This window comes from Alexandromys fortis, unplaced genomic scaffold, assembly GCF_014885135.2.
Source record: "Alexandromys fortis isolate MF-2015 unplaced genomic scaffold, M_Fortis_MF-2015_v1.1 scaffold_13, whole genome shotgun sequence".
Classification (NCBI taxonomy): domain Eukaryota; kingdom Metazoa; phylum Chordata; class Mammalia; order Rodentia; family Cricetidae; genus Alexandromys; species Alexandromys fortis.
The window spans coordinates 7521745-7539472 of record NW_026067908.1 but is presented as its reverse complement, the minus strand read 5'-3'; the positions used below and the strand labels follow the sequence as shown (position 1 = coordinate 7539472).

The window sequence follows — 17728 nt, the reverse complement described above, 5'->3', positions numbered from 1 at the left end:
TTCCATGCCATGAGAACATCCAACATGGCCAGATGTAAGAGGGAGAAAGTGGTTTCCCCCATCCACATTGACAGCAGCAGCACTGGCTAGTATCGCTCACCTGGGGAACACTTCTGTCGCGTCGGCCATGGGAGACCTTTGACAGGTACAATGAAGTCAGCTGATGGTGCTGCACAGTTCCCCAGGGTAACCAGACACTTCTGTTCCTCTTTGTGCTTTAGGAAGGAGTAAGCAACTTCAAGGAACTTCGAGCCAAATTTCAAAAGTTTGATGCCCCACCTCTTCCAGGACCTATTAAGTTACCAGCTGGTGTTTCTCGAAAGGAGGACAGGGGACACACACAGCCAACTCAGAGTCTGGCTAGCAGGAAGCGTCTCTCATCCCCCCACCATCAGCCCCTACCTAATTCTTCTGCCGAAGTATCCCGGCCTCTTAAAAGCCAGAAAACAAAGTCGACCCAGAGAGGTGATATTCAGAAGAATTCAAGTTCCTCGGGACCTCCAGAAACATCTGCTGTGTGTCCTGCAAGAAACTCCCAGAAAGCTGCCGTGCCATTAGATGTGATTAAATCAAGAGCCGAGACATCCAGCGAGGGCAAAGGAATGGGCATCAGCAGCTTCAGGTATAAGCTTTGGAACTGGGAGCAATTTTCATCTCAGAAGAGTGAGTTGTCCCCAGCTCCTCCCCTTACCAACTGTGGGAATAAGACCTTCCATCTTGAAGGACAAAAAACCACGGGGCTTGCTCATAGAAAACCCGAAAAGGGCCCAGAGGCAACAGGAGTCCAGACCCTTCCTCCCCAGAGCCGTATGATGGTCCAGAGAAAATCACCCGTGGCCTCTGAACCCTCCCCCTTGCCACTTCCTCAGCACAGCAGGAAAAGCACAGAAAGCCCTGGAGCGGAGGGGAGCCCCAGGAGCAGCCCGTGCCAGCCTGTTTATGAATGCGAGCTTACCAGCCTGGTTCCAGGTAAGAAATCAAGTCCAAGTCCCCGTGGGACCCAAGACAAGACCATTGTGCCTTTCTCACCCCGAGCCTGCAGACTTGAGGTAAATACAGCCTCTGCAATGGAACTACAGCATGGCTATGTTTGGCATATCGGTTAAACTGTAGTCTTGGGTTTTTTTTAGTTGGCATACCTGTTAAATTGTAGTCTCAGGTTTTGAACAGGTATTTAATCCATAATTGCATGGTGGCACAGTTTGACTGAATTTGGGCTTGAATCCTACTACAAGCTGTGTGAATACAGGTGGTTTATTTATTTATTTATTTATTTATTTATTTATTTATTTATTTATTTATTTATTATGTACATAGTACTCTGCCTACCTGTATCCCTGCAGGACAGAAGAGGGCACCAGACCTCATTACAGATGGTTGTGAGCCACCATGTGGTTGCTGGGAACTGAACTCAGGACCTTTGGAAGAGCAAGCAATGCTCTTAACTGCTGAGCCATCTCTCCAGCCCAACACGGGTGGTTTATAAACTTCTTAAAGCTTCGTATGTTCTAGCATGAGTCAAATTCATCACCAGCCTTCTCTGTGTAGAAAACGGCACAAAACTCATCATTTCAGGGTTAAAACCTAAGGAGGAAACTCCCATCTCCTCATCTTTCCATTCTTTGCTTTGAATTCATCAACTACGTCGGGCTCTACCCTAAAAGTATGTTCGGCATCCCTCAACTTCCGTCTCTGCCCAGCGTCTAGTCTCTACCATACTTTTCTCTCACTGGACCATTACCAGCTGCTTTCCCTGCTCTCTCCCTCCTGCCCCCTGGTGTGCTGTTCCAGTCCAGTCACCCGTTCCCTGTCTCCATGTTCCTGTGTCGCCCCCCCCCCCAACCACCACAGACATGGTGAGCCTCTAAGTTAGCACGAGGTCACATCACCCTGCTGCTCAAAATCTGCCCGACCTTCTTACAGTGCCTCACACAGTTTGGTGCTGGCCTTCTCCTCCATCCTCCTTGTCTCCCGATTCATTTGCCATGCAGTCTTTAGACATAAGACGCCAGTTCTGTTCCAGGACTTGGCACAGATCTGCCCAGAAATTTCTTCTGCATGGTCCCTGACCATGACTCCGTCCTCTTTCGTAGTCTCTGTTGCAGTGACCCCTGCTCTGGGTGGACTCTTTGAATCATCTTCGTGGTTCCTGTTGCCCTTGGAGTTCTTGCAGTTCTGTGGTTTTCTCATGGCCCTTGCCTCTCCCCAGTAAGGTGTCACACACTTGTTTGCCTCTGTAAGGTGGCGTTTTCAGAGCATAAAATTTATCTCACCCATCGCCTTATCACCCAAGAACAAGATAAAGTTAAGTCTTCAAAACATATTTATTTAGTGATTGATTGATTGATTGATTGATGATTGGATGGACGGACGAACTGACAGATGGCTTGATGTATGAGCGGATCACCCCCACACATCCTAAGGCTTCCCCTTGTCCTTAGGATAGAAACTAAAGTACTATACCCTTAATGGCCTTGCATGTTAGTTTTTGTATCTCTGACTTCTCTTCCCCTGGCTCATCAGCCTACAGTCTCCACTCCAGGTAGCCCTCCAGGACTCCTTTCTTTGTTCATTCCTTCTGTATCATTAATCTCTGTTATTATGATGAGCATCCCTGAAGCCAGGAGTCTATTTGTTTCTGCCCTCAGTTCTCTCTCCAGCTCCTACAATAACGCCTGGAACATAGTAAATAAATAGGTGCTGATGACAATGGGAAGCAAGGTGGCTGGAAAGAAAGCTGTATGGGGAAAAGCAAAGGAGGGGAGGGTCGTCTCTCAGAAGCAGCTAGTCGGGAGCGGTTAGTGATAGCCATGCAGATCAGCTTAGCACGGTGCTTGGGGGGTGCATATCCAGCTAATAATTGATATGTCTTCTTGATTTTATTAAAATTAAAATTTCCAACATTTCAACAAACTTACAGTTATAGCCTAAGAAGGGAGTAATTTGGCCCTGAGCTTCTGGAGACGTGGCCTCTAAAGGAAGGGCAAGAAGGAAACTTGCCCCCCCCCCAATCTTAGCTTGTGGAGGACACGGACTTCCCAGAGGCATATGTGGAACACAGTCTGCTTGTTTAGCTTGGGCCTATATAGACAACTACTGCGTTGTGTGAACCAAAAATGAAGATCCCCTGATTATTAAAAACGTTGTGTCCTTTCTGTCAAGAGAAACATGACCTATGATTTTTCATGTATAATCATCGGATTCCTATTGGCGTCGTATTTATGAATACAGAAAGTAGAGATACACACTATGGGGGCTGTGGAGACAATCTGAAGACACTGAGTTCATAGATCCTAAGAACCTTGAAGTCAGGGCCCTGGAAACTCAGGGATCAATTCCTAGTCTGCTTTCCAGTCCCGTACTATTTGCTCAGCCCGCACTTGACAAGTCTTTTCAGTGAACAGTCATGGTCCCTCCCATAAGCTAGGAAAGAGTCCCCGCAGAGGCTCCTGGCCATGGCACAGGTGCAGCACCATTAGCAATACACCAGAGCGTGGAGATTAGACTGTTAGTCCTGGCCTTGGTTCCGGGAACTCAAGAGGACATTTTTATGAATCCATCACTGGAGTTCAGCCTTAAAAGAATGAGCAGACATTGGTAAGAAAGGAGTCAGCATCTCAAAGTCAGGAGGGGCAGACATAAAGTCTTGGATATGAGCGAGTCGCTGATGGCTTTTAAAGCCAGGGCTGAGGTCCCAAGAAGCCAGTGGTGTGAGTGGAAGATGTGTGCACTGAAGATTGAGAAGTAGGACAGGGCTGTGTGCTGGGAAGAGAGTCTGGAACTAGGAATCCAGGGTGTGCTGGAATAGCAGAGGAGCAGTAAGTGGGCCGCGCTGAAGGTCAGCAAGATAGCAATGTGAGCAGGTGCGTGTCCAGGTCTGCCTGTTCTCACTGCCGGACGGAGACTAGTCAGGGGGCCAGCAGACGGGTCAGTTTTACCTAACAATGTAAATAACACCCTGCGTGTTTTCCTGTCTATATTCAGAAAAGACAGAGAGCAGGCTTCACCAGCTTCCCAAAACAAAGCCACTGCCTTCCATTGAGACCCTCGGCCCGCCTCCCCTGAAGCCTGCAAAACCCCCATTTGTGGACCTGCAGGCCTTCCACAGGACGACTGCTGTCTCCAAGACCCTGAAAGAAGGTAAGAAGATACACAGTTCCTACCCACACCAGCCAGTCTTGGCCCAGCGCCTGAACCACATGCCCCTTCCCTCTCCGTCCCACTTCCGTGTAGCAAGCTGGTCTTCCAAGGGGCTGAACATTTTTACTGCTGTCTGTGTGTGCAGCTGTGGCAGTTTGCCCGTGAAATGACACTTGGGGGTAGGAATTGGTCTCTTATCACTCCCGAGCCAGTCCACTTCCCCCTGGGAGTACTGCATTGCATCACTGGGAACCTGCCCAAGAGGAAGAAAGTGAAAAGTTTCCAAGTAAGGAAGTAATGAACCTTTATGAGTGCTGCATAACCTGTGCTGTGAACAGTCAGTGAAGGAGGGGGAAGAAGAAAGGATGGGGCAAAGTCAGTTTAAGCTTGACCCCACGTATTTACTAAGGTCTCCTTGTGCCCTGTGCCTCGCATCCTCTGTAGGATGTGACGCATTCTCAGAAGCCATGTTTCTGTGTTCTTTTTGTCTCTCCCTCTGCCATTTAGGGAAACACCTCTGGTCCTTTCTGTTCCTCCCTTGGCATCCTCCTCCTGATGTCTGAAACACCTTTCCTTGCTCCCCCACTGAACACGAGGGGAATGCACATTTCAGGCAATGCACGCTTCAGGCGCTGTGCAGGGGGTGCCGCGCGGTGACGTTTGTTTTTGCCGTGGCCATCAGTACAGCAGATCACTGGTGGAGTATCAGAGCTAATACAACGTTGGTTGTTCATTTGTCTGCTCTGAGCAGCTTCACAGTTGAATCTCCCTAACTCACTGGCTCTGAAGCCAGCATCAGAATCACCCCGGGGACTTTAAAATCCTCATCCCCAGAGTTTCTCATCTTGTGGTGGGAGCCTGGGCATTTGCCTTTTAAGTGTGTAGTGGCATGCTGGTCCGGGGACCCACACATGGAGAACCACACATTCACTACAGGTCACCTGAAGCCTTACCCTTTAAAGGAAAGTCCTCACTCAGGGACAGAGCTTTTCTAGGTGTGTGATGGTAATGTGGCCAGCTCCACATCAGGGAAGACTAAGTGTGATTTAAAAAAAAAAAAAAAAAATTAAAAAAAAAAAAAAAGAGTCACTTCTGAAGCACAGCAATTCTTTTCCTAAGGGACTCACCCCTCACGCAGGAGGGAAGGGTATAGGTGCTTGTCACACTAGGCGGCACTGCACGGCACCTGCCATGGAAGTACATCCGGATTGGCCCAGTGAATCTAGGATCTGTCATGAGGGGCCAAAGTTATCCTCCAGTCAAGCAATCTTGACATCTNGAGGGCACCAGACCTCATTACAGATGGTTGTGAGCCACCATGTGGTTGCTGGGAACTGAACTCAGGACCTTTGGAAGAGCAAGCAATGCTCTTAACTGCTGAGCCATCTCTCCAGCCCAACACGGGTGGTTTATAAACTTCTTAAAGCTTCGTATGTTCTAGCATGAGTCAAATTCATCACCAGCCTTCTCTGTGTAGAAAACGGCACAAAACTCATCATTTCAGGGTTAAAACCTAAGGAGGAAACTCCCATCTCCTCATCTTTCCATTCTTTGCTTTGAATTCATCAACTACGTCGGGCTCTACCCTAAAAGTATGTTCGGCATCCCTCAACTTCCGTCTCTGCCCAGCGTCTAGTCTCTACCATACTTTTCTCTCACTGGACCATTACCAGCTGCTTTCCCTGCTCTCTCCCTCCTGCCCCCTGGTGTGCTGTTCCAGTCCAGTCACCCGTTCCCTGTCTCCATGTTCCTGTGTCGCCCCCCCCCCCAACCACCACAGACATGGTGAGCCTCTAAGTTAGCACGAGGTCACATCACCCTGCTGCTCAAAATCTGCCCGACCTTCTTACAGTGCCTCACACAGTTTGGTGCTGGCCTTCTCCTCCATCCTCCTTGTCTCCCGATTCATTTGCCATGCAGTCTTTAGACATAAGACGCCAGTTCTGTTCCAGGACTTGGCACAGATCTGCCCAGAAATTTCTTCTGCATGGTCCCTGACCATGACTCCGTCCTCTTTCGTAGTCTCTGTTGCAGTGACCCCTGCTCTGGGTGGACTCTTTGAATCATCTTCGTGGTTCCTGTTGCCCTTGGAGTTCTTGCAGTTCTGTGGTTTTCTCATGGCCCTTGCCTCTCCCCAGTAAGGTGTCACACACTTGTTTGCCTCTGTAAGGTGGCGTTTTCAGAGCATAAAATTTATCTCACCCATCGCCTTATCACCCAAGAACAAGATAAAGTTAAGTCTTCAAAACATATTTATTTAGTGATTGATTGATTGATTGATTGATGATTGGATGGACGGACGAACTGACAGATGGCTTGATGTATGAGCGGATCACCCCCACACATCCTAAGGCTTCCCCTTGTCCTTAGGATAGAAACTAAAGTACTATACCCTTAATGGCCTTGCATGTTAGTTTTTGTATCTCTGACTTCTCTTCCCCTGGCTCATCAGCCTACAGTCTCCACTCCAGGTAGCCCTCCAGGACTCCTTTCTTTGTTCATTCCTTCTGTATCATTAATCTCTGTTATTATGATGAGCATCCCTGAAGCCAGGAGTCTATTTGTTTCTGCCCTCAGTTCTCTCTCCAGCTCCTACAATAACGCCTGGAACATAGTAAATAAATAGGTGCTGATGACAATGGGAAGCAAGGTGGCTGGAAAGAAAGCTGTATGGGGAAAAGCAAAGGAGGGGAGGGTCGTCTCTCAGAAGCAGCTAGTCGGGAGCGGTTAGTGATAGCCATGCAGATCAGCTTAGCACGGTGCTTGGGGGGTGCATATCCAGCTAATAATTGATATGTCTTCTTGATTTTATTAAAATTAAAATTTCCAACATTTCAACAAACTTACAGTTATAGCCTAAGAAGGGAGTAATTTGGCCCTGAGCTTCTGGAGACGTGGCCTCTAAAGGAAGGGCAAGAAGGAAACTTGCCCCCCCCCCAATCTTAGCTTGTGGAGGACACGGACTTCCCAGAGGCATATGTGGAACACAGTCTGCTTGTTTAGCTTGGGCCTATATAGACAACTACTGCGTTGTGTGAACCAAAAATGAAGATCCCCTGATTATTAAAAACGTTGTGTCCTTTCTGTCAAGAGAAACATGACCTATGATTTTTCATGTATAATCATCGGATTCCTATTGGCGTCGTATTTATGAATACAGAAAGTAGAGATACACACTATGGGGGCTGTGGAGACAATCTGAAGACACTGAGTTCATAGATCCTAAGAACCTTGAAGTCAGGGCCCTGGAAACTCAGGGATCAATTCCTAGTCTGCTTTCCAGTCCCGTACTATTTGCTCAGCCCGCACTTGACAAGTCTTTTCAGTGAACAGTCATGGTCCCTCCCATAAGCTAGGAAAGAGTCCCCGCAGAGGCTCCTGGCCATGGCACAGGTGCAGCACCATTAGCAATACACCAGAGCGTGGAGATTAGACTGTTAGTCCTGGCCTTGGTTCCGGGAACTCAAGAGGACATTTTTATGAATCCATCACTGGAGTTCAGCCTTAAAAGAATGAGCAGACATTGGTAAGAAAGGAGTCAGCATCTCAAAGTCAGGAGGGGCAGACATAAAGTCTTGGATATGAGCGAGTCGCTGATGGCTTTTAAAGCCAGGGCTGAGGTCCCAAGAAGCCAGTGGTGTGAGTGGAAGATGTGTGCACTGAAGATTGAGAAGTAGGACAGGGCTGTGTGCTGGGAAGAGAGTCTGGAACTAGGAATCCAGGGTGTGCTGGAATAGCAGAGGAGCAGTAAGTGGGCCGCGCTGAAGGTCAGCAAGATAGCAATGTGAGCAGGTGCGTGTCCAGGTCTGCCTGTTCTCACTGCCGGACGGAGACTAGTCAGGGGGCCAGCAGACGGGTCAGTTTTACCTAACAATGTAAATAACACCCTGCGTGTTTTCCTGTCTATATTCAGAAAAGACAGAGAGCAGGCTTCACCAGCTTCCCAAAACAAAGCCACTGCCTTCCATTGAGACCCTCGGCCCGCCTCCCCTGAAGCCTGCAAAACCCCCATTTGTGGACCTGCAGGCCTTCCACAGGACGACTGCTGTCTCCAAGACCCTGAAAGAAGGTAAGAAGATACACAGTTCCTACCCACACCAGCCAGTCTTGGCCCAGCGCCTGAACCACATGCCCCTTCCCTCTCCGTCCCACTTCCGTGTAGCAAGCTGGTCTTCCAAGGGGCTGAACATTTTTACTGCTGTCTGTGTGTGCAGCTGTGGCAGTTTGCCCGTGAAATGACACTTGGGGGTAGGAATTGGTCTCTTATCACTCCCGAGCCAGTCCACTTCCCCCTGGGAGTACTGCATTGCATCACTGGGAACCTGCCCAAGAGGAAGAAAGTGAAAAGTTTCCAAGTAAGGAAGTAATGAACCTTTATGAGTGCTGCATAACCTGTGCTGTGAACAGTCAGTGAAGGAGGGGGAAGAAGAAAGGATGGGGCAAAGTCAGTTTAAGCTTGACCCCACGTATTTACTAAGGTCTCCTTGTGCCCTGTGCCTCGCATCCTCTGTAGGATGTGACGCATTCTCAGAAGCCATGTTTCTGTGTTCTTTTTGTCTCTCCCTCTGCCATTTAGGGAAACACCTCTGGTCCTTTCTGTTCCTCCCTTGGCATCCTCCTCCTGATGTCTGAAACACCTTTCCTTGCTCCCCCACTGAACACGAGGGGAATGCACATTTCAGGCAATGCACGCTTCAGGCGCTGTGCAGGGGGTGCCGCGCGGTGACGTTTGTTTTTGCCGTGGCCATCAGTACAGCAGATCACTGGTGGAGTATCAGAGCTAATACAACGTTGGTTGTTCATTTGTCTGCTCTGAGCAGCTTCACAGTTGAATCTCCCTAACTCACTGGCTCTGAAGCCAGCATCAGAATCACCCCGGGGACTTTAAAATCCTCATCCCCAGAGTTTCTCATCTTGTGGTGGGAGCCTGGGCATTTGCCTTTTAAGTGTGTAGTGGCATGCTGGTCCGGGGACCCACACATGGAGAACCACACATTCACTACAGGTCACCTGAAGCCTTACCCTTTAAAGGAAAGTCCTCACTCAGGGACAGAGCTTTTCTAGGTGTGTGATGGTAATGTGGCCAGCTCAACCACAGAGAAACCTAAGCTCGGATTTAAAAAAAAAAAAAAAAAAAAAAAAAAAAAACATTATTTTGTTTGTTTTTTTGAGCCATGGTTTTTCTGTGTAGCCCTGGCTATCCTGGAACTCACCATGCGGACCAGGCTGGCCTTGAACCCAGAACCTGCCTGCTTCTGCTTCCAACAGTGTCTTTTATAAACATTAAAGAACTATTGCCTCAAAGAGAGAAGATAGCTATCTAGAACAAAACAATTAAATCTATGATAATAAAAACAGGCTTTGTGGACCTCAGCTCCTTACTGGTAGCCATTTCGGTTTGAGCCCGGTACTCACTGAGCCTCCTTTGTCTGTCATGTGAAGTGGGGGACTGTGGTGCCTCTAATCTTGGGGGATTGTTACAAGAAAGTATTTTGCTCATGCCTGGCACACAGCACATGCCCAGTAAATCTCAGTGTCATTTAGATCACATGTGGGGCAGTCTCTCTCCCAGGCCACATGGTCAGAACAAGCAATGCAGAGGTCAAGCCTACACAGGGGGTCCTGTCTTTAAGGAAGCCAACGTGTCCTTAAAGGGCACCACGGAGTGTAGGTATGTGCGGCTGTGCAGAGACAGACAGTCCTCTGGGTACCAGCGTAGGAGAGCATTCACTTTAACCAGCCTGCCACTAACACCCCCTTTTCCTCTTGCTCTTGCAGTGACTGCGAAGGAGGGCCCCCTGCTTCCAGATAGGTGAGTACCTGTTCCTCTCCTCCACTGGGGGACACTTATGGGCCTTCTCAAGCACAGGCAAGAAGCCCAAAGCCAGCATGTGTATCCCCCAGAAAGGCTGCAGAAAGAACAGACTTACAAAGCAAACCGCAAATCTTGGTTTTAAATAAAAGATTAAATAAGATGCATCTAACGGCAGCACGGATGCTAAGTTGCAAGTATCATCCTCTGAGGTACTTGATATTTCTTAATTGTCCAGGTGGGTTTAGTATATTATAACATTGGCCCTTCTTGGTTATAAATCAAATAAGAGGCTAAAGAATGCTCTGGGCAGCTATAGTGTGAGGAGTTGGAAACAGGTAAAAGGTGCTCTGTTTTTCATGCCCCCTCCTGAGAACGTTGTTATGAAAGAGTTGAGTCATTAATTCACTTAGCCAAATAATATCTCTTGAGCCTTTGAAGTGCCCGCCTTTGAGCCTGCTGGTTTTTGTGGGCTTGCTCTTTTGCATGCCTCTTGGGGGCTGCAAAGTTGCTGCTGCAGCCCTCATTTTATGGCCCCAGATGCCTAGCTTCAGGAATGCCCCACTTGCCGAGGCACGATCAATTCTGAGGTGCCCAGACTGTTTTGACTAAGCCTCACCCCCTCATGGGGATGTTCTTGGCAAGGGCAGTATCAGGAGGAGAAGCGAGCTGACACACCAGCCTATTCCAACTCTGCCATCGGATGTTCATAGTTGTCAAGCATGAACCACATGATTCAGAGTGGCCCCAATGAGAGTGTAGCCATATCTCCTCGGGAGGAACCAGGAAGGATTTAGGGAAGCATTCCTCTATGCAGATCTCTAATATCATGAGTCCTTGGGGACAGCGCATGTGTTATCAGAATGGTAGTAGTGCTGGCGGGAGTTGCTCACATGTCTGCAGCTCAGCTGGAAGGTGACTGACTGGGAATAGCCCTAGGACTGGATATGTAGACTTGGCACTGACCGTCATCACGAGACAGAAGCGTTCTCCTCTCAGGGGCCGCAGACAAGCCAGACAGTAGCATTAACACTCGCACATTCCCAGCCTTCCCTGGGTACTCAAAGTACCACACTGGCCGAGTCCAGAGTCAGACTGAGGGACATTGAGGACTCGCGTGCAAAAGGATGAGGAGTGACTGTAGAGTTGTTAATCCACTCAACCCATGAGTGAAGAGGGAACACTTGAGTCCAGTGTAGAGGAGGAAATGTTTGCTCGGTGTACTTCTAGTGAAGAGATGCTATAGGAGGGGACAGGAGCCTTGTGAGGTACCTTGTACACCCAGGGATTGTTGTGCTGTGCTAGACATAATTCATGTGCTCTGGAAACTCCTAGTAGAAGTCCATTTGAGAGTGTTGAGGGCAAGGTGGGTCAGCGAAGCTGCAGTTCTGTGAAAGAGGTGGTAACATGAAGGCTCTCGCAGAGGTTCATATTGGCCACTCAGTGATCACAGGCCCAGAAGGGCAGCTGAAGTGGCGGTGCCCTCTGTAGTGCTCGGAGCCAGCCTGGTCTCACGGCCGTCGTTCTGGAAATATCTCAGAATGAGTGTGACTGTGCTGGACATACTGGCACTAAATGAAGATTTCTCTGGCATTTTAACCACAGCAACAGCAAGTCATTTTACCCCAAGAGCTGTAAGGGGCCTTCGGGAGACAAGTTTCCTGTGCGGCCCTATCTTCCTACAGGATTTATGAAGGCAATTGTGACTATTCTTCCCCGTCACACTGGCTTCAGAACACAACTCCCATCTGAACTTTTTGTTATATATGAATTACGATGTAGGCACATAAGAATGAAAGGCAAAGGAGATAAAAAAAAAAAAAAAAAAAGAACCACAGTGCTCAGGTGCATCCATGGAAGAGGAACTAAGTTGAGCTCTGTCCTGCACAATAGGGGTAGGTAGGTCCACTTAGCCTCTTTCGTGCCGTTGTCATACGGAAGTGAGATCTGAGCAGGGTGTTCCTCCTGGTAACCCACGCCTCTGACAGGTGGCTGGATGATGGATGGACGACATGACGAACAGTCGAGATAGAAATAAAATTAGGTACAGTAGCACATGGCTGTAATCCAAACACTAAGAGGGCTGAGGCAGGAGAATTGACACAAGTTCAGGGACAGTCTGGGCTCATAGTGAGACCCTGTCTCAAAAAGTAAAGGAACAAAAAACTAAAATAAAACCAAGATGGGGAAAATGTGTTTAATATAGATGGTAATAAAGAGGGATAAATAGAACAAAGTATCCTGTTGTGGAAAAATAATCAATACATTCAGACTATAAACTATATCCATCTGTACCTGTGGGCTCCGATCCAAATAAACCTTAGATAAAAAAAAAAAGTTTGGAATAGATTCTGTGTGCAAAGCATGTAAAAAAAAAAAACACTTTCTTGTCCTTATTCTCTTAGCACATGGTGTCACAGGGCGTAGGTACCACCCTGGCATGTTAATAAGCTAGAGGTGAGGTAAGTGTATGGGAGTAGGTGTGTAGGTTCTACATACATACTAATCATCTTATAAAGTGTTATGGGCATCTGTAGCGGTGGTGTTTGCAAGGGATTCTGAAGTAATTCCCAGAGAGACTGAGGGGCAGGCGACTGTATATTAAAATCTTGCTAAGGAGTTTGGACTTCGCCTTGTCAACGACAGGACAGGTGTTAGCTTGAACGTATAACTGTCATCATGCCCAGCAGCCTTAGATACAATTTCCATGGAAACTGGTGCTTGCTGGGGAGGAAACTCTTCCTTGTTCTTGTACTGACCTTCAATACAGATATTAAATTTCGGCACAGATTCATCATAACCGGGAAAGAACCTGGCAGTTTTCTAATATCGCCAGTCCACGAGCATGAAGATGATAATAAGAGCGTGGGTTTTGAATTCCAGCTCTACCACTTAACATTTATAATAGTGAGCCTGCCTTAACCGCTGCAAGCCTGTTTCTGGTCTTGTGCGACAGCGAAATGAGACAAGGACCACCAAGTGCTCATTACAGAACCTGGCATCCGGAGAGCAGCTCACTGAGCTATCATACAGCATCCCAAAGGATAGAATAATGTGAGGCCCCTGCTTCCCGAACCTCTACTGGTGCGGAACTCAGTGGCTGGAATACTCAGTACCTTTCTTTCTTTGTTGGATCGGATTTTAATTCATTTAACAAGTATTTCTCCAGTCCATTCTGTATACTGAGCAGTCTTTCAGAACAAATTGGGAGAAAAATTGACCTCCGTACCCAAAGTTTCAGCCATTTGTCCCAGCTGAACATGATTCTTCCGTACAACAGACAGGACTTTTAATCTTTCTCAGGACAGGACTTTAACCATAGACTATCACCTCTCTCTAAACGAGAACACTTGCCCTTGATCTTTGAAGATGAAGTGTTTGTATTTTTGCTGTATTGATGGGGGAGTGTCACACATAATTATCTTGATAAGAGCTCAGTGTCATCAAAGGTGGCCGTCGCTCATTTCTGTACCTCTTCTTACCCTGTGTAAAAGTCTGAGAAACAATGCTGTGCAACAGAACACGAACACTTCCGGAGTCAGAACACTAAGAAGACTAAGCCCCTCTTCCGCACTGGAGAGGAGGGGCAATATGTCAGAGCTTTGATGTGCACATCTGCAAATGGACATACGGTGCTATTTCCTTGGCCATGCTGTGGGGACCAAACCGTGCATGGATAGCGCCCAGGGAGTCTTAGCTACTTCTTCATCACAACCTCACCATCCTTGTTTGTAGCTGAACTATTAATGTCTCGTTAGCTCGCCACAGGGATCGTGCTCTTTAGCGAATGTTCCTTCTCATCGTTCTTTCATGCAAACCAAGCCGGCTGGCATCCCTCTTGAATCAGCAGTCAGAGTCTGTGTGAACAAGGCAGGTTGGTCCCTGGGCAACTGTTAGCTTTAGGTCACTGTCAGTACTTAGCAGGGCTGGCCAAGGTTTTATTCATGAGCTATAAATATGGCTTTCTCCCATTAAAAAGTAGCAGAAGGTAATCCTGATCAGGAGTAGAGAAAAATACCCACATAAGGGGCCTCTGAAGAGCCTGTAAGTGTATTCATAGGAGTCTACCACTGTCTCACTTAAATCTTTAGTTGTGTGTGTGTGTGTGTGTGTGTGTGTGTGTTTAAGACAGAGTCCCACTATCCAGTGCAAGCTAGCCTCGAATGCTTGAATGTAGAGGCCACTCTACCTCTACCTCACAAGAGAACTTTTTAAAACGATTTTAAGATTTATTTTGATTATTTCTAATTATGCACATGTGTGCTTTGGTATGTGGGTATGAGCCACTGTGTGCAGGTATCATCTGAAGCTAGGGGGTCAGATCACTCTGGAGTTGGAGCCAGGTGCTGGGAACCAGACTTGGTCTTCTGGAAGGGCGGTGTATGAAGGGAGCTTTTTATGCTCTGTCTCAACAAAGTTTAAAATACTGGTATCAATTTATTTCCAATCACGTGACTGGTCTCTTCCACACCTGGTATTTTGGAACATAATAGCTTCTGTATCAAGGCTCTGGCCTATGCCTACCCCATGCAGAATAAAACACAAAGCTTTCGAGGGCCGGAATCCATTTGACAGTGTCCAGGGCACTCTGCACCAGAGAGGGCAGGGAGGGGTTCGTCCCATGGAAGTGAAAACAGGTACCTCACCTGGGGTGAGGAGATCCAAACAGTGATAGTAGCACTAAGAACAGTCAAATGCATTCACAGCCCTTATCAGAAGCAGTCATAGAGAAAGCTGTTAGAGAGTACTAGCATAAAACTGGGAATTGAGGGGACCAAAGGAGGTTTAGAAGGACCAACAAAGGCCTCTTGTAGGTGATGACATTTGGCTTAACCCCTGAGTAAGAACCCTGTCCACTCACAGAAACACTCTCGGAGAGGACTCAGAGTCTCAAAGGAGACCCACCAGACAGGAGGTGGTCGTGGCTGTAGACCAGTGAGCCCAACGAGCAAGGGGATGGTGCAGGAGAATGTCATCAGTCAGGGGATAAATTTTGACATTTTTCCTAAACGTCCTAACAAGTCAAGGGAGAATTTAGAACTATGGAGTAAGGTAACAGATTAATAGTGATACAGATCACTATTAGTGCTATATAAATAATAAATTTAGAGAGGAAATATGAAGGCAGCTTGGAAAGTCATTAAAACAACAAAAGTAGCAACATTCATAGAGTTTGCTTCAAGTCTTCACTTCTGTGTCTAGTCCTCTATTGGGAGTCCATACCCCTTTTCATAGGTAAGAAAATTGAGTCACAGAGAGGTTAAGTAACCAGTCCTGGATGAGGGGGATAGAAATGAGATTAAAGAAATCTAATCTGGAGAAACCCAGCAATTGTTGGCTCAAGTGTTGGGGGTGGGGTGAGGGATGATGGGATTCTATGATGACTTCTAGTTATTCTGTTTCCTTCTTGATTGTTGTTAACAAAGATGAGGGCGCCGCACATAGCCCATGCTTAACACAAGACAAGAATGAGTTTTCTGGAAGCTGCTCGGACTGTTCCTACTTTGTAGCAAGAACAATACAGAGCATGTCAATGTGTCTTTGTCTTTGTGGCAGACCTCTCAAGGCCAGTTTTTAAACTACTTTGTTTCTTCCCTGAGAAGTTGCTGGGCAGGAAATCAAGATGAGGCACCCCATTTGAGTGACCAGCAGCAAAGGAAGCTCCTCTGGTTCTGCCCTGATATCTGGGGGTGCGGGGACCCCCAGAAACTCCAGTCGACTTGGTTGGAGTGCTTGGTGGGAGGGAGGAGCAACTGTGGAGAAGGAAATTTTTGAAATCTATATCCTATAGAATTTTAGATCTAAAACATTCTGATGACTTCAGTTTAAGTCACTTCAAAACGTCTTCCTGTCCTTTTAAATTAGACTTCAGGGGCCATACGACAGCCACCGCGTGTCCTCCTTTTCACAAGGGCGGTCGTGTCAGGAGAAACGAATGCACTAGAATACCTCTCTTATTTCACGTTTTCAGAATCCTGCCTTTGAAACACTCGCCCGGTCACAAAGCCCTATACCTCACACTGTGTCCCTCCCTCATTCCAAAGCTCCCAGCCACAGTCACGCTGCAGAGAAGTGGCTTCTAGTGGCTCCTAGGCCAGACCTAGGTAACGGGCCCCCCACACTCCATATTACAGTGGATGTTGGACTGGGCCGACTCATAACCCTCGTCTGGGCCTGGGTATTTGCAGCGTTGGTCGGCCCGCCAGCTCTCCCTTGTCCTCACCACCAGGGTGAGCTCTCCAGCATTGCCCTGGCTAGTTCATGCCTCATAGCAATGAGCAAGGCATAGGGCCAGTTCTGCTTTCGCGCCCTCAAGGTCCCTTCTCCCACACCTACACCTTCAGGGCCAGCTCTCCTGTGTTGCCCAGACATGGCGTAGGGGCCACTCTCCTGAATGCTACAGCTGATGAGGGCCAGGGCCAGCTCTCCCACCCACCTCAGGTGTTGATGGGCAGAAGGGGAGGTAAGGCACATGGCAGATGAGTGATGGGGACAGCTCTCCTATGCTCACAACTTGGGGGCCGGCTCAACCGTATATCTACTGAAGGGGTTGGCTCTATTTTGCTGCTCATGCAAGATGCAGGGCCTGCTCTCCTAAGTATTGCAGCTAGTGGGGGACTGGGGCAGCTCTTTCACAAACCTCAAGCATTGATGGGGAGGCATCTCTTCCCCACCCCTGCCACCAGATGACAGATGAGTAATTGGGACAGCTCTGCCATGCTCACAACGTCGGGCTGGCTCATCCACACCTCCACCACTGAGGATGACTCTATTGTGTGCAGCCTGCTTTGTACATAGGTCTATTCAGTAAGGTTGATTGGAAGCTAATCTTTAAATATGGCCCCATGCCTGGCATTGCTTAGACTTGTTATAGCTGTTAGACTCATGCAAGGAAAGTATTATTAAAAATCTTGTTTCACAGATGAGAAATCAGGGATGGTGATAGTTCTTATCTTGATTCAAAGTGTGATATATGTGGAGGTTCCTTAGGATATGAACTCAGGACTTTATTAAGGATTTTCAACTACACTGTATTCTCTCAGACTTTCCAACAGGAAGGGGTTTGGAGGAATCTATTATACTACAAACATTGTGTGAAAGGGTCATCTGTGGTTTTCATCTCTATTTCTCAGTTCCTATCATGCAGAGATTTATGAAGAATAATAATGAATGGGTAAGCGATGGACTGGGGAACATCAGATAAACTCAATGAAAGAAAGATGGTTGAATGGATTATATGATACACTTTCCGCTAACTTTTAGGCAAATGATGGTAGGTTTCATTTTTGTGTCTTGCACTGATTTCCATATCCAGTGTTATAGCCCTTTTATTGTTTGAGCTTAGTGAATGGCTGAGTTGAGCTCTTTGTTTTTGCTTGGGAGCCGTGTGAAAATGGGGTTCACATGGAGCCTTTATCCTCCTCTCTGTCTAGAGCCCAGCTCCAAGTAGGCTGCCAAGACATTGTCCTGATTACTTTAGCTTTCCCTGAAGACATGTTCTTCTCCTGTCTCTGTTTTTGTGGACTCATTGCTCTATGACTGACCGCACCATGAAATTAGTCATCAAGCATTTGCTATCCATTCTGAATTTATAATAGAAGCCTAAAACAGCGAACTTTTGCCGGAGTCCAGGAGGTCCTTCTTCCCATGTTCTGGCCATTGATTCTACAGGCTTTTCTTCTAGTTCTTGTCTCTTGTGACTGATTCCTTTTAATCTGTAGAGTAACCCGTGGGCAACTGCCCAAGCGAGGCTTGCCGCAATTCTGCAGAAATCCT

General features: G+C 47.5%; 1 protein-coding gene across 4 annotated transcripts in view; it reads left to right on the top strand.

The window, feature by feature from the left end:
• Positions 1 to 17728, top strand: part of Fyb2 (FYN binding protein 2) — a 106381-nt gene that overhangs the window by 35438 nt on the left and 53215 nt on the right. For 3 of the 4 annotated variants that reach the window (XM_050136341.1, XM_050136339.1, XM_050136342.1), the window contains exons 2-4: positions 222 to 969; positions 8054 to 8209; positions 9919 to 9952. In XM_050136341.1, the coding sequence (XP_049992298.1) occupies positions 222 to 969; positions 8054 to 8209; positions 9919 to 9952 (938 nt within the window). Of the gene's footprint in view, positions 1 to 221; positions 970 to 3984; positions 4141 to 8053; positions 8210 to 9918; positions 9953 to 17728 lie in introns of all 4 variants that reach the window. The other variant, XM_050136338.1, reaches the window with a different exon arrangement.